The following is a 17,352-nucleotide window of genomic DNA, read 5'->3' as shown; positions in this document are numbered from 1 at the left end:
ATCGGTAAAGTGCTTTAAAATCATAAACAGAGAACACTGAGAATTGAGTAGGGCTTTGCTGGTGCAAGGCAGTGGTGAGCATCAAGCCCTGTGGCAGAGGAGCGGGAATTTATTACACCCAAAGCAAGTATACAAAATGTACTAGAGCCCGAAAATGTTTACCTCCCTTGGCCCATTGTTTCACTCTTGGGAATCTAGCCTAAATAAATAGCCATGATCTGCGCAATGGATTTTCTTATAAAGATGTCCACCTAAGTGTAATTTACAATTGAAAATTTTGAATGCATATATAGTACTTAATAAAATAAAGTCATTAAGAATAGTATTTAAAGCAGATTTATACAGGAAAATGCAGAGAATAGCATATAACATGAGGCACAGGGGCTCATACCTGCAGTCCTAGCCCTTACGAGGTATGAGGTATGAGGGCTTTAAAGTCATCCTCAGCTACATAGACAGGTCAAGATCAGCCTGGGCTACACGAGACTGTCTTAGAACAAACAAACAAAATATTAGGCAACAAAAGCAATGTACAAAATTATATGCACAGGTGCACAGGGCCTGTGGAGCAGCTTGGCGGTTTGGAGATCAACAGCCGCCCTTTCAAATGACCTAGGTTGGGTTCTCAGCACCCATGTGACTGTTTACCGCCACATGTAACTCCAGTTCCGGATGATCCAATGCTCTCTTCTGGCCTCCAAGGGCACTGCAGGCATGGTGTACATAGATACACATGCAGGCAAAACACACAAAGGAAAAAATAAAGGAAAAAAAATCTAGAAACAAATATGTCCAATGTGATCATAAATTAAATATATGCATAAAATGGCTAGAAGGAAAGATAATATGAATAAATCTTATTGTGTGCAAAGAACATAGACAACTATTAAAAACCATTGAAATTTTAAGTATCACTATACAGCTGCCTTTGAAAGCTACGTGAGCCCTAACTCTTCTTGAAAGCATACTTAGCGGTAACTTTCTGCTTCCGAGAGAGTCAAGTACATTCTAAGTTATCCAGTCACTCGGAGAAGCAGGAGCTTTCGATCTAGCTCACGTCAGAGGTCTGAGAAAGTCAGTTCAGTAGAACCGGATAGCCGAGCTTCGTGGGCTAGACTTTACAATTCAACGCCATTGATAGGCAACACTTGAAGCAATCTGTCAGTTGTTTGGAGAATGGGTCACTAGTGGGTCCAGCTTGCCTGTTGGGCAGCACATAGGACGCTCTGGTCACTGGGGTCTGACCATCTCAGAGGTTTCTGTGAACGAATACGCTAAAGTTGGAGAGCATCCCAGTCCATCCAGGCATCCGAGAAATGCATCCTGTAGAATACATCACGTGGGTAACCGTACCTTCCAGAGACAAGAGGACACTCCCACAACAATGTCCGTGTTGTTGATTTTTCGCATCTGTGTGTCAACAGATTTTTTTTCTTTTCCAGCCATGGCATGTCTTACCCAATTTCAGGTTTAGTGAAGACATATAAAGCCAAGGAATACAATGTGGATCACCCTCTGGTGGTAAAAATATTTAATAATAAATTACTCAACTAAATCTTATAAGTATATCTTTAGTGGGGGCGGGGCTGGGGATGGAATTCAGGACCTTATCCTACTGGCAAGAACTGTGTCGCTAAGCTGCACCCCAGCCCAAGCTGCGAGTTCTCGGCTGTTCTGAGTACTCTAGTCATATATTAAGGAAGAAAGCTTTTCTGTTCGTCTCTCCCCAGCCCCACGGCCTCTCTGTGGTGCTCACATCTCCAGCAGTGTTCACCTTCACAGCCCAGATGTTTCCAGAGCGGCATCTGGAGACGGCAGAAATACTAGGTATGAACCATGACTCACAAATCTGTGGCCCTCCAAGATGGAATGTTGTAGCTGGCATTGTCTTTGGCCCACCAAAGACACGGAGACTTATTATTAATTATGAATGCTCGGCCTTAGCTTGGGCTTGTCCCACTCATTCTTTTAACTTCACCTGTTTTTATTCTTCTGCATCAGCCTCGGGGCTTTTCACCTTTTATTCATCCTCTGTGCCCTACTTCCTGCTTCCTCCTGACTGACTGGCCTCTGGCATCTTCTTTTCTTTCTTCCTCAAGCCTAAATTCCTCCTCCTACTCACTCTCCCTGCCCAAAGTTCCACCTATACCTCCTCCCTTGCTATTGGCCATTCAGCTTTTTTTTAAAAAAAACTAATCAGGTGTCTTAGACAGGCAAGGTAAAACAGCAACACCTCTTTACATAGTTAAACGAATATTCTGCAACATCAACAAATGCAACACATCTCTGCATAGTTAAACAAATGCAATACAACAGAGTGTTTCCCAGGAACAGTAACAAAAGCTGTTGCTTTAGAGTAGCTCAGTGGCCGGGCGGTGGTGGCGCACGCCTTTAATCCCAGCACTCGGGAGGCAGAGGCAGGCGGGTCTCTGTGAGTTCGAGGCCAGCCTGGTCTACAAGAGCTAGTTCCAGGACAGGCTCTTAAAAAAGCTGCAGAGAAACCCTGTCTCGAAAAAAAAAAAAAAAAAAAAAGAGTAGCTCAGTGATCAAACATCAACGATTTGCCTGAAGTCCAGGGCAGCATTTTAAATACCATAATTTTATGCTTCTTAGGATCTGTAATGAAATGGAACCTAATACTAATTCTACTGTGTCCTGATGCTACTTGCTCTACTTTCACCTTCAAAGAAGACACACAAAGTAATGACTTCATAGACTTTTGCTATGCTGAATCACTGATAAAATGAATCAAGAAAGCAACAGTAACCCCCAATCACAGAGAAGCTAGACAAGGAACAAAAGCAATTTCAAATGAGCAACCTATTTGCCATACTGTTGAATAAGTAATCTCTCTAAGGAGATGCCCACTGGGCGTTTTGACTCTTATAGAGATCGAATTATATTCTGTTTAGCCGTAGGAGGAGGGAAAAAAATCTTGGTATTTTTCTGAAACAAGAAGTCTTTTTAGGTGACTTGGAGAACTTGATTAACTTGTAGAACATCTTATTCCCTCACTTATGTTTAGGGTGGGCGGAAAGAGAAAAGGCTGTAACGAAAACTCAATTCTTCATTATGCCCGTGTAGCTTGAGCCGTTGGAAAGATGATTCCCGAGGAGGCAGGAGCGACCGCAGACATCCTCCCACAGGGCCACTGCCCTGGCCCTCCCTCTCACACCAGCCCTTTGTGTGCCCCACAGCTCCAGGTGCTGTGCTGGGAATGTTAATGTCAGAAACCCAGGACTTGGAGCCAAACCCAGGCTTCAGTTTGCAGTGTGTGCTGTGTGAGCACATTGGCAGATTTACAAGGGGCCTGTAGCCCTTTTCCCTTTAGGGAGGAAAATGTGCACCCATGCTGGGATATAGCTGTGACCTTTGTAAATATGAGAATGGTAAAAATTAAAGCGGGGGTAGTCCAAACTGTAGGCTAGATCTTCTGTAGATGGGGAAACCTCAGTGAACGTTCAGGGCCTGCTCCAGGCAGCAAAAACATCGTGAGAAGGCAGAGTCAGTTAAACGAAACTGGGAGGGAGGAGGAGGGAAATGGGAGGAGGGGAGGAGGGAAAAATTTGTAGTAGTAGGAAGAAGAAGAAGAAGAAGGAGGAGGAGGAGGAGGAGGAGGAGGAGGAGGAGGAGGAGGAGGAGGAGGAGGAGGAGGAGGAGGAGGAGGAGGAGGAGGAAAGAAAAAACGAAAAACTGGGAGACAAAAACAGGAGTTCTTCTAACTGCTTAGGAATTTTAGTATTAACCCATATTGCCAGTTAAATATGTTAATTCCCTACAAAATCTTATGTTTTTTTTTCTTAGCTAGACCAGTTCATTTTCTTTCATTTCACCTTCTTTTTCCCTAAAGAGTGCTTCACAGGAGAGCACACGAGTCTGTGCAGTGTGTTTGGTGGTGGCTACCCCAGGATCATAAACCCGTAACCCCATATCCTGGGTCACGCCTCTCGCCTAATCCGCTCTCAGCTGCTGCTGGGTATTGCAGACCGATCTTGCCAAGCCTGGGTTACCTTTCACCGTGTGGCTCTCCATCTGGCCCTGTATCTGGTTCTGTTTACCTTTTCCTGGAACTAAAGCCGCGCTGACCCTCACAGAAGCAGGAGCCTGAAATCTGACTTGCAGTGTGCCGCAGTGAGAAGGGGGCTCCTCCCGTTTGCCGGCATTTCGTTTGTGCACCCACCGATGCTACCCTCGTTTGCCGAATGCTAGCCTTGTGGGCTGCGCAGGTGTTCCGCTTAGATAGCCGGGCAGCAGGGCGGGTGCTAAGCGAGGGGCGGGAAACCTGCATCTTTCCCTTGGGAAGTTTCACACGTCCCTGCCTAAGAACAGAACTCTGCTGTACTGACATCTCTGTTATTGTTTGCGCTAGGAATCATTAAGCTTCTGTCCTTAAAATTAAATCTCCAAACCTTGGCAACCTTTTTCACGTCGTTATCTTCACGGGAAGTGCCATTCCCTGAGTCTTCAAGTGCATGGCTGGCACTGAGACATTTTCTAAGAGGAACATCCCCTATCCTTTAGCAACATAGACAATAATAATAATAATAATAATAATAATAATAATAATAAACAATAAAAATAAAAAATAAATAATCACATTTTTAGGTATAAAGCAGAAACTTCTTTCTCAGTCACACATAACAGTTTTGTCATATTTTTCTTTCCTTTTCTGTGGTCAGTGTGTGGCATTTGTAGCTTTCCGTCCTTGCCTCAAGCTATTTGCAAAAGCCTTGTGTCTTCTGTTGCTGCTAGAAGACATTGAACACACACACACACACACACACACACACACCTCTAGGGGTCAGTAAATACCAAGTCTTGAAAGCTCTGTAAGCTGTGCCCCCCTGCACATGTGCAACCCCCACGTCCTAGCACCAGCTGTCTTTCCTGTCCTCTGTTCAGCATCTCCTTCCTTGGCTCGGTCACTCTGCTCCCCGCCACACAGAGAGGACAGGGAGGAATCCGAAGTCCCCTGAAACTGAGAGCCGAGAGCCCCAGGCAGCTGGTCTAAAGAGCTATTGGCTCCTCAGCCTGGTCTTGCCAACGTGGGGCTTGACCACTGACCACAGAGACATCTCAGGGAAGCCGAGCAGGGCCCTGGACCTCGGTGTCTGGAGGTGGCCCTGGGGACAGTTCACATATTCAGCTGATAGCATGACCGAGATGGACCCGGAAGCTGCTTCCCTTCCTTCCCGTGGTCTGCACTTCTCTCCTAGGAGCCGACATCCGCACTGCCAGGACCCAAGACGCCGGGCCTGTGTTGGCAGATACCCTCCGACAATTCCTGTTTGACCTAAATGTTGAGGATGGTCTCAGTGCCCTTGGCTACTCCAAGGATGACATCCCTTCCCTGGTGAAAGGGACCCTGCCCCAGGTAAGATGCACAACATGGCCTTCATGTCTGCTGAGCACAGAGCTGGAGGGGAACCTTGCGACACCCTTCACAGCCGCTAGAGAACCCGTAGTGCAAAAGTAGCCTGGCCCCTCCCTGTGCCTGTGAGTTCCTTCATGAGGCAAACTGAAAGGATCCTTTATGAAAACCCAAGATGCAAACTGCCAAACTATGGAAACCCCTCCCCCTCCCACACTTTTGCAGTTTCGGGAGTTCCCTATAAGACGGGGCAAAGCTATTCCAAAAGGACCGCCGGTGTTATTTTCCAGGATAAATCACCACAGATCCCTACTGTTGCATAGAATGCAAGCTTCGCTCTTAAGTTGGAATTATAGCAAGTTCGCATTTGAGTCATTCGGGTAAATTGTTTATTTCATACACATCTCTGTCCCTCTGTACCTTATTTCATTGATTTAAACTTTGCTAAAGAATATAAACTAAATTACTCATGTTTGTAAAGTCGAATCATTACCGATATAAAGCTCCCTCTCCCAAGAACCACGTGAAGATGTGATCTCTATTTTGACCTCTCTGGAGCTAGTACTCCAGATCGTAATGGACCAAGATCCACATTTATTGCAATGTACTGTAAAGTAGGGCGCTCAGACCCACAAGCCCTGAGTCAATGGACTATGCCATGCTTCCCCACCCAGCCACTCCCTGAGTCCTCCCAGTCAATACGGAAAAGCAGGAAAACAGGGATCGCCATGGGGCTCTTTTCTCCAGCGTTGAGCATTCACAGGTCCCTCCCTGGCTCTGGGGCAGCCAACAGCTAGGATATCTATGCATGCAGCAGCCTACTGACCACAAGCAGCAGCGCCTTTTCCTCATCTCCTCCAGGAAAGCAAGGACTCAAACTAGCCCCATCTTCCCCAGCCTATCACCGTCCAGACTATTGATAACCTCATCATTCACAGAAGATGTTTGGACAGTTTGAGCTCACAGTTCCTATGGCCACAGAAGCAATGAACAAAGTAATTTGAGGCAACAGAATGCAGGGAGCCCCAGTAAACTGGAAACACGTCCCATCTAATTGGATGAACAATCTTTACCTACAATTATTATCATTAAGTATAAATTTAGATTCCTGTGTGGGTAGACTTTTAAGAAAAGTCAACTGGGTGCTCCTTGCTCCCACTTTCTTGACTTCTCAGTATACTGGTGAGATATTGCCCATGGGCCACTGGTTTCCCTGACTTAGCTTCAAGCCCAGCGGATCCAGTTGCATCTAACCTTGTAAATAAGTGAGAAACACAAATGTCTTGAGATACAGCATAGGTGCTGAGCCAACCTACAAATCCATAGCTTTAACCTGTTGAGCCACAATGTAAGATGCCGTAAGGCTGTTGTAGCTATGCTAGCCAAGCAAGCCTATGACTGATGAGGGCAGGGCTCTGCTTTGCTCCTCCTTCCTCGGCTATACCCAGCCCGGTAGATGTGCAGCTTCTCCTCTAAAGCCTCTGTCCGGGTGAACGAGTGGCTTGGTGGCAGTAACTATAGCTAAGTGTTTCCTAAGACTGGGTAAAACAAAGGCAGCCATGAAAACTTGTCCAGGAATTCCACAAACCTAGTGGCCACCATGATTTCAGTGTGACTTCTGGCTTCCTAGCATTATCTCAGGGATGCTGTCTTTTCTGTTTATCCCAGGACTATGTTCACGATTTATTTATTCATTATACATAGAATATTCTGCCTGCACCAGATCTCAGTACAGATGGTTATAAGCCATCATGTGGCTGCTGGGAATTGAACTCAGGACCTTTGGAAGAGCAGCCAGTGCTCTTATCCTCTGAGCCATCTCGCCAGTGCCACAAATACAACTTTTTAAGGCTAGTGAGGCGATTCAGCAGGTAAAGGTGCTTGCTGCTAAACCTGAATGACCTGAGTCAGTTCCTAGGACCCACATGGTAGAGGGAACTGAACACCTCAAGTTGTCCTCTGACCACCACACACGTGCCATAGTGCACACATATACACGTAATAAATAATAATATAATTTTAGAAAAAAAATAAAAGAATATGAATTTGCTTACTTCCAAGAATTATTATGCTGGTTAGTTTTTGTAACTTTACCAAACTTGAATTCCCATGGAAGGGGAAATCCCAGCTGAAGAATTGCCTCCATCAGAGTGGCCTGTGCTCCTGTCTGAAGCGCTTATGTTTTTAATGATTTGGGGGCCCATCCCACTGGGAGTGGCGCTACCCCTGACAGGTGGTTCTCCATTGTGTGGTATTGTGGTGATGGGCATGACCGTATTGTTATGGGAGAAATATGGAAGGGTTTGGGAGGTTTGGGCTTGAAAAAGCCACCAGGTGGTCAGAGCTTAAGAAGCCTGGGAGAAAGCAATGTTAAAGAGGCCCCGGTGACGGAGGCCTGGGAAGACTGAAAGTCCCTCAAAGACTACTGGGCCACTTGGTTGGTATTTTGAATTAAGAATCTGTGGTTTCTGGTCAGCTGTGATTAACAATAGACGGGCACCACTGAAGTGAAACCTTTGCTTTACTGAGATAATTGATTCTGGTCAGCTGGGGCTGAAGAATTGGCTGTCCCGGAGAGATTGCCTGAGGAGTAGTTCCTGGGGGGTGGGGGGTCAGCACACAGAAGCTGTGGTGGTGGGTGGGGGAGGCTGCATCTCAAGCTGGTAGCCAAACTTGGGAATGCGTAAGAGTCTCCCACGTGGTACTGGTTTTGGCAGCATGGAAGCAAGCCAGAAAACAGCGTTCCTCTGCGGGTCACTGCTTCAGCTCCTGCCTCCGGGTTCCTGCCTTGAGTCCCTGACCTGACTCCCCTGTCCGACTGTGAACTGGGGAGCTGTTAGATGAAATCAGCCCCTTGCTCCCCTGAGTTGGTTTTGGTCAATGTTTTATCGCAGCCATAGAGAGCCCTCACAAGAACAGAAATAACCTGCAGATGAAGAAGTGCTGTGGGGGGTTCGTTTTGTTTTTTGGCAGCAGTGAGTGTCTTACAGGAATGCCATGGCAACCTCAGAATTTTACACATACAGTGGACCAGTCTTCACTCATTAATATCTACCAGATTTAAGGTGGTATGATATACTGATCCCTGCAAGGAATCTTGCCAGAAAGTTTGTTTTATAGAGTCCGTGTGTGATAAAAGACTCTTTTATGTTCGGCAGCCAGGGGTCAGTTTTCTCTAGAAAGAACCAGCAGGCCCGTTTTCTTAACCAAACACACGGCCTGTGCTAGTGGCAGCGAATGGCAGCCCTGCATGCAGAGGCTTCCAGCTGCATGGCCCAGCTGCAGAGGGGATGGGCAAGAGCAAATTCATCTTCGGAGTTCGATTTCTGAAGCCTCCAGAAAGAAACATTGGCATTTCAAGTCAAAACATTTCGTTACTGGGGAGCAGCGGCTGCCCAAGCGAGCACTCCCACTCTCGGTAGACAGACCAGCTGAAATGGTGTCATCTTATGAATGTGCTGAAAGTGGAGTCTTTATTTCAGTGCCCGTGTTAATCAGTTGTTCTTTGGCCTTCGTGTCTGTAAATAATAGCCCATTGCTCAATGCGTCTTCTTTCTGAAACCATTTGACTTTTATATGGCACAGGATCAAACACTTTGTCTCTCGCTATATTTGCCCGATCACTGGGGCTGGCAGAGAGAAAGAGAAAGCTAGCAGAGGCGTGGTTAAGCCGCTCCTGAAAGTCCAGAACCGCCTCCCCAGAGAGGAACAGGTCCTGGCAAAAAGACTCTGAGCTCATCAGAGGACTCTTCCTTGTTATAACAAAATGTTGTGGAAACCGTTGCCATCATCACCATCGTCTCTGGCCATAGCACAAACTGAAAGCCAGCTCTTCATCTTGCCACAAACTAGACGGACAGACAGACAGATGGGTAGATAGGCAAGCAGATAGATTATTTGTAGATGATAGGTAGATTGATTATAAATAAATAGATGATTGATTGCAAATAGGTATAGGTGATAAATATTGAAGTAGATGGATAGGTAGGTAGGTAGATAGATAGATAGATAGATAGATAGATAGATAGATAGATAGATAGATAGATAGATAGATAGATAGATCTACAGACAGGTAGATAGGATAGTCAAGGATAAACGATAGATTGATAATAACTATTAATAAGGTCTGCTAGAATATAAAAATTCTGCCTTTGTCACATCCGTATTCAACAGCATTTCCTCCCACTTTCTCTAAGATGTCATCCATCCTCCTTTCTCATTTTTATTTTTCATTGTAGTAAATTAACACTAATTTATCTTTTTAATAACTTTTATGTGTATAGTTCAATGGTATTTAATATATCCACAGTACTAAACAAAAAACACTCCCCACTGCAGAACTTTTTTAACATCCCAAATAGCTCGCTCTCTATCCGCTGAACAACTGCCCTATTGCCTTTCTCACAGCCCCTAGTAACCGAAAATCTTTTTCCTGTCTCCGAAAGTGCCTAGGCTAGGCACCTCATATACATGGACTCACACACTGTCAGTCCTTCTGTGACTGGTTTATTTTACCTTAATGTGTTGACCAATGTAGCATGTGTCAGAATTCTGTTCCTGTTTATGGATGAGTAATATTTCCTTGTATGGATATACCATATCTTGTGGATATACCATTCCGTGCCTGTATTAGGACCTTGGGTTGTTTCTACCTTCTGACTGTTTTGAACACTGGTAATACAAGCATCTTATCTTAGGGTTTTATTGCTGTGAAGAGACACCATGATCATGGCAACTCTTAAAAAGGAAAACATTTAGCTGGGGCAGGCTTACAGTTTCAGAGGTTCAGTCCATTATCTTTATGGCGGGGAGAATGGTAACACACGGGGAGACATGGTGCTAGAGAGGGGGCTGAGAGTTCTACATCTGGATCCGAAGGTCTGGCTTGAGCGTCTGAGATCTCAAAGCCTGAACCCTGGTAACACACCTCCTCCAACAAAGTCACACCTCCTAATAGTGCCACTCCCTCTGAGCCTACACGGGCCATTTTTATTCAAACCACCACCTACGTTTGCATCCCTGCTTTCAGTTTTTTGGAGTAAGTGTCTGTGAGTAGAACAGTTCATTCCTGCGGTAATTTTATTGGTGTTTGTTTGAGACAGGATCTCACTGTGTAACCCAGGCTGGCTGTGATCATCCCCACCTTCACTTCCCGAGTGCGGAGGTTTCTAGCAGGCCCTACCGTTTCAGTCCAGTTTTTAGCTTCCTGGTGCACTGGGAAACTTTCCCATAGCGCCTCACCGTTTACATTTCTATTAACAACACAAAGGGCTCCAGTACTCTTCATCTTCTCCAGCACCTGTTAGTTTCCATTGTTTTTATGAGCGCCCAGTGGTGCACAGCAGTGCCTTGGTGAGAATTAGATTTGCACGCCCCTAAAGGCTAAGAACACCGACCATCTTGTCCTGGGCTTATTGGCTATTTGTGTGTTTTTCTTTGGAGAAATATCTATTCGAGATTTTGGCTGATTTTTGGATTGCTCCCTTTGGTGTTTCACTGTTGCACTATAAGCATAGTTTTTATATTCTGGACATTAATATATCGCATATTGTGTTCTTTCAGGGGTTTTAGGGCTTATGCCTGGTGCCCGCCTCCCTTCTCCTGGGGAGAGACAGGCAAAGCACGTCGACAACTGAGATATAAGAACTTCCAGACAATGATCCCTGGTGGGGTGGAATGCCTAAGTAATGAGATAGAGAGAAATCCCGTGCCGACCACTTGGAGGGGACTCCAGCGAGGGCAGTCAAGTGTCTTTCGTGACACCGCCAGCTCAGACATGGCAGCTAGGGAAAGAAAGGATGTGGAGAAGGCGGAAATGTAAGCGGGATGGTGGATCTGGGTGTGGTGGTGCACACCTGTAATCCCAGCACTTGGGAAGTAGGGGCAGAAGGATCAGTAGTGCAAGCCTCTGCTAACGAGGGACTTTAAAGGCAGTCTGAGCTACATAAGACCCTGTCTCAAGCAAACAAATAGGGTAAGTGAACCAGTGTGTGTTGGCGGGAGGGGGGGGGGTGAGTCAGTGGGGGAAGGATAAAGGGGAGGGGGAGACAATGGTAGCCAGTGAGCCAGTGGAGAGGGAGGGAAGGAGCCAGTGGGGGCAGGGAAAAAGCTGGGGGGTCAGTAGGGGAGGATGAGCCAATGAGAGAGGGAAGGTTGAAAGACAGGGCCAGATGGAGGAGGCATCACACTTCAAGATTTTTTTTCTGAGACTGCATCTCATGTATGCCAAGATGGTCTCAGATTTGATAGGTAACTGAGGGTGGCCTGGAATTTCTAACACACCTGCCTCTTATCTCCTGAGTTCTAAATTAGCGGTGGGAGCCACCAAACCATACCTAGTTTTTGTTGCGCTGGAAACAGAATCTGGGGGTTCTCATGTGCTAGGCAAGCACTCTACGGGCTGAGCTGCATGGCAACCCCATGATTTTGTTCTGATCCCAAAGGGACATTTATCCAGAACTTGTAAAACCCAGGTCTCTGCTGAGGCAAAAGGAGAGCTAGCTACTGTCAAGAGAACAGCCTCTAGGGGGCGATAGTGGAGCAAAAATGGAAAAAAAAAAGTCCCATTGCAGGTCAGGGTGGTGGTGCCTCAGATCAGAGAGGCAATTGCAATATGTGATCCATCTTGACGGTGGCTCCGGCAGACCTGCAGATCAAGGGATCCTGCACACAAATGTATCCTGAGATTTTTCCTTGTTGTCTGAACTACTCACTGGGTGTCGTTTTTGAACTGAGGAAAATAAGAGAGCTGGGCAGAGTCTGCAGTCTGTCTTGTATGTGGGTGCCTGGCAGATGCCAGTATCTCCTCTTCCCACCTTCTTCATTAACTTGGCAGCTAACTGTTGATAATACATTTGGTGTATGTTGAGCACTGTGTTGGGTACCAGATCAGAGCACTAAACACAGCCAGGCCTTTGTCCCCCCTATGCTTGCCTGCTAACGGGTTATACATCCAAACACCTGCTTATCACCAGAAAATAGACCCAAAGGCCCATGACGATGGGGCCTGTGTAATGTAGTGTGTGTTTCATCTGGGTAGCAAATAGCCATCTTTGTTAGTCCCTTGTTCCAGAAGGATCATGGAGAGAACATATTGCCATAGGCTGTTGACATCACCAACTCCACCCATAATGAACACTGGAGAAATTAAGTAAACCACTAAACTGACTGGAAAAATAGTAAATATGAAACTTTGGTTAATAAGGAGAAAAATAGATTCCTTGTTGCGCATGGCCTAAAGGGTCGTTTCTACAGAAAGTACTTTTGGGGGTGTCTTAATGCAAGCTGTGAAGGAAGTGGTCTTGAGTCGAGGACCAGCAGTTACATTTTTCTTAGCAGCACTGCTGTTACCAGGGACAAGACTGTCTGTCCGGGGACAGCTGGCAGAGGCCATTGGCAGGTCTGGTCCAATCAGTGGGCAGGATGGTTTGTTTCTGTACAGTTAAGCAGAAGGCTTTCCAAAGCCTCGTGAGAAAGAAACAGTTCTTGAGACACCTGAACTGAGAATTAGCCCAAACCATTCAAGGAATATGGCTTGGAACTGGGGCTGGGGAATTTGTTTGTTTGTTTGTTCCATGTAGCTCAGGCTGGCCTTGACTCCCTGCGCTGCCTCTCAACTGCTGGATAACACCAAGCTGTTTCTATAGGATATTTAAACTATCTAGTTATTGTTTCTAATGACCAAGCTAATTTCCGTGAGCACCTGGCATTGACACTGTCACTTCCAAGCCCCAGGTAACTCCTTTTGTTTACTGTCTCAGGAAAGGGTCACCAAGCTTGCGCCCCGTGCCCAGTCAGAAGAGGACTTGTCTGCCTTGTTTGAAGCATCAATGAAACTGTACTAATTACCGCGTCCGTGGAATGATCACCACCGTTAACAGATAGCGGACATGGGCCAGGCTCGCCTTTGCCGTTATCTCCACACTTGATTCACCCGCTGCCAGTTTGAATGGGATGTGACTTTATCCTTCAGGAGACTCCTCGACGTGGGCCACACCCCAGGGGTCAGTGTTCCTAAACCAAACCCTGCTGAACATGCTGACTCTCAGTCCATGTACCAAATGGACAGAAACTGTCTATCAAACATACAAATATACTATGTCCAGACACTGCATGTCTAGAAATTTATCCTGGAAAAATACTAACATTAGTGTGCAAAAGAAAAAAATGACAGGGATGTCTCTGATAGTTCTTTTGGGGGTAATAAAAATTTAAAAAACAATATAAACATTCACTTATACATACTAATTTGGTAAATGGCAGAAGACTATGGTATTATTAATAAAGATGAAATAAATCTCTTGGAAATTTATGTCTGTTTCATAAAAGATGTTGGCAGTAAACAAGTGGCAAAAATTATATATTAGTATGGTTCGGCTTACCTTTTCAACTATATATAAGTGTGTCTATATAAAGAAAAAAGATAGGCACCATAATATTAAAAGATACCATTGGAAAAATGAAAATGAAGCTATAGAAAATTATGAGAAAATGTGGACTTAGTGTTTTATGCTTTCAATTTTTACAGCTCTTGGGTTTAAATCTCCACTCCCCAGCATCCACGTAACTGGCAGTCACAGCTTCGTACAACTCAGGTGACAGGTGGAGACGAGCAGCTGCCCAGGGCCCACTGACGAGCCAGTCCCGGTTCACTAAGGGACCCTGTCTCAAAAGATAGGGTGGAGAGCAAATGGAAGGCACCCAGTGTCAACCTTTGTCTTGACAAATATACACATGTACGTACACATGAGCGGCTCCACACACATGTGCACCCACATACCTCACACACACAAAGAGAAGGAGGGGCTAAGGGCATAACTCAATGGTAGAGTGCATGCTTAGCACATGACACATATACACACACGTGCACGCACACACACACACACCACACACACACACAAGAAAATCCCTATAAAACATTCAAGAACTTTATACTCAGTATCCAAAGATAAGCATAGGATGATACCAACAAAATGCCAGCTCCATCTTGTTGGTCATGTCTAGCTAAAATTACAGACAGTGGATAACGGAGGAAGAGTAGAAGCCATCTATGAATGAGGCAGAGGATGGGTCAGCTTTGCCAGTCTGAGTCATATTCAGTAAAATCTGTCAATTAATGAAAGTGCATTTAGCATAGCAAGAGGTAGGGATTCTCCCATTGCCACCACCACCCTTTAAAAATGCCCAAATAGGTTAGGTCAGAGAACTCTTACAACACATTGTTCCTCTGCGTCCTTAGGCGGTTGGTTCCAGGTCTCCATGCAGATACTGAAATCTGTGTGTGCCTAGTTCCATCATACACATAAAATGGTCCCGCTGTATGTGTGCACACCCATGTACGCACACACATGCATCTATGGCCACATCTTCATGTAACCTATGAACATCCTTCTAGCGCCCTACATCACTTGGAGATTCCTTCTAACACAAAGTGACAGTGTCATCACTTGCTGTGCTGTCTTGGGAGGGGACGGCAAGGAAAATAAGTCTACCCATGTTACCATGGGTCTAACTTCACAAGAGTCCGGACAGGCAACGCTAGCCAGTGCTGGAGATGGGGGAGTTGCGCAGGGACAGGAGGCTCCAGCAGGGTGTGGTCACACAGTGCCCCCACACAGCACAGCGTGCAGTGCACAGCCGACTCGGGTTTGGTCCCTGAAACTTGGTGAAGTCTTTTCCTTCAGTGTTTTCAGTCTGGGGTTGACTGACTCACAGACTCACACCCGCAGGGAGTGTCTCTTCTGTAAAGCTCTGCAATATTATTTAGAGACTCCAGGAGGCTGGATTTTTCTCCCCGACACCCGAATCTTAATTTATTTAACCAAGGCCTCTTTAGCTTGACGATGTTATGAGTATATTTTATATACTAGCTGCTCTTGAATGTGAGATTTTGAATTTGGGAAATGTAATGAAAAACAACTTGAGATATAAAAATGAATTCTTTATCCCTCAAATATTTGGTGCCTTTCCTAACAGAAACCAGATGCCTAGATGTGACTCACCAGAAATGTCTGGCATTCACATGGACAGTGACTCTGCAAAGGAAAACTTAAAGGCCATGCATTTAGAAACAGATTTAGGAGGCCTTCGTGGTCTTTTTATCTTGAGACTCATCATTTTGCTCTTTACAATCCGAAAACATGGAAAAAGAAGTGTTTGTAACTTGCCTGCTTAAAATACTTAAAATAGTATGAGAGGGAAGGTGCGGCCAATGTCTGCACACCAAACACTTCCACAGAGATGACAAGTGCATTTCTCTCATTGCAAATCCTGACTTTCCACTGATTTCCTTTTGAAAAACATTTCTGGAGTTACAGACTCACTTACTTGGTTTACTTGGCAAGGGACAGAAAATTTAAAAAATGACATCCGAGAGTTTATATAATGCTACGTTTGTAGGATTACCACATTTTCGCTTAAACCACACATCTCTAATTTTCTTAATGAGGTAAGCACAATTTCTAAGTTAAGCCTTGTCACTATGATTTATTGTCAAGGGCCACAATAAATGGATGAGTAGTTCTGGTCTCTTGTCCCTTCTCCATGAACAGGAAGGGCTGTGTTGAGTTTGGCATTGTGTTTATTGCTCTGGACACAAAACACAAACAAGTGCAGTATCAAAACAGAAAGCGTGTGCACAAAAAATGCTTTGCTGTCCCTTTAACCCCGAGAAAAAGATGAATGGGTGTTTGGATTAGAAACTGTACCCTAATGAGGGACGCTGCCCCTGGGGAGAAGGTGTGAGGAGGGTAACTGTTCACCTCCAGGTCAACACTGCACAGACCCTGATTCTCTGATGCCCAGCAACCCCAACCCAGACAGCTGCCAAGAAGAGCCTGGCCGTCTGGGAGCCACTGGCAGAGAAGGCATCACCATCACAATGACCTGGGAGCCGGCTCCTGAGCACAACCAGTAAGCAGCCAGAAATGAGTTTCTGAAGCCCTCAGCTGAATTGCTGGCAGCTGGGTGTGGGAGGGCCTGGTGTCTTCTGCTTTTATTTCTCTGACTTTTCAACTCCAATTGCTCTCAGATTAAATGCAATCTCCCTACCCACTGCACCGACTGTTTGAAATGCCCCATGTGTCATCCCTCATGAAGCTAGGACAGCTAACTTCAAACCCTCATTCTTGAAGACTTTGAGTACTGGATTTTTAATTGGATGGTTTTAATCACTTTCCAATCTGTAGATTTTTTTTATACCTTGGAAACTAATTAGAGTACTCAAGAGAAAAAGAAAAATGTCGTTTAATTTCATTACCCAAATACGACTTTTAACATGTGATCTTCTCATTCCGGTTTTCCCACATGGGAGGTATAATTTTTATCTCTCTTTTAGAAGATACGACATTTTAAGCTTTTCCATATTTCCACATAATGTCCATGAGCACTACTTTAAAAGGCACACAATAGCTCACAAGATGGGATTTTAGTAATTCACCCATAATACAGGCAACTGATGACTTCCAAGGTTTCATTCCCACCAGTACCGGAGCACACGGTGGTCATGTATATGGAGATTCACATTTTCAGTCATTTTATTAAGCTCCATTTCCCCACGCTGAATTCTTACATTTTAAGCATGAACTTTCGATTGATCTTTTCTAAATACACGCAGTACTTCACCGTAGGCATTGCTTCCTCATCTCTTTCCTTCAGACTAAACCCTAGCACAATGATAAAAGCAGTGGGGTTTCATTCACGTGGATGGACCCACAAAAACCACCTGTGCTTTTTCTTTTATGTCGGGAGAGTCTACCTTCGGTAACCATGGAGCTTCCAGAATACTCCTTGGATACCAAAAATCCTAAGATGCTCAAGTCCTTTCTATAAAATGATATAGACTTTACTTATAGCCTCATATAATATAAATCACCTGGGGATGACTTACATTGTCTGATACAGTATAAAAAGTTACTTGGTGTTGTTTAGGGGATGTCAAGAATGAGGAAAGTCTGTATATGCCTGACACAGTTGTGTGTGTT

At 45.1% G+C, this 17,352-nt stretch overlaps 1 protein-coding gene across 1 annotated transcript in view; it reads left to right on the top strand.

Annotated features, from left to right (window-relative positions):
- Adhfe1 (alcohol dehydrogenase iron containing 1) overlaps nt 1-13,678 on the top strand; it is a 30,855-nt gene extending 17,177 nt beyond the window's left edge. Inside the window, exons 11-14 of the mRNA XM_038347192.2 lie at nt 1,443-1,521; nt 1,731-1,827; nt 5,217-5,374; nt 13,132-13,678. Coding sequence (XP_038203120.1) covers nt 1,443-1,521; nt 1,731-1,827; nt 5,217-5,374; nt 13,132-13,215 — 418 coding nt within the window. The 3' untranslated portion in view covers nt 13,216-13,678. The remainder of the gene's footprint in view (nt 1-1,442; nt 1,522-1,730; nt 1,828-5,216; nt 5,375-13,131) is intronic.
- Nucleotides 13,679-17,352: the final 3,674 nt, after the last annotated feature.

Source organism: Arvicola amphibius, chromosome 11 (assembly GCF_903992535.2).
Source record: "Arvicola amphibius chromosome 11, mArvAmp1.2, whole genome shotgun sequence".
Classification (NCBI taxonomy): domain Eukaryota; kingdom Metazoa; phylum Chordata; class Mammalia; order Rodentia; family Cricetidae; genus Arvicola; species Arvicola amphibius.
This window is presented reverse-complemented; position numbering and strand designations above follow the sequence as displayed.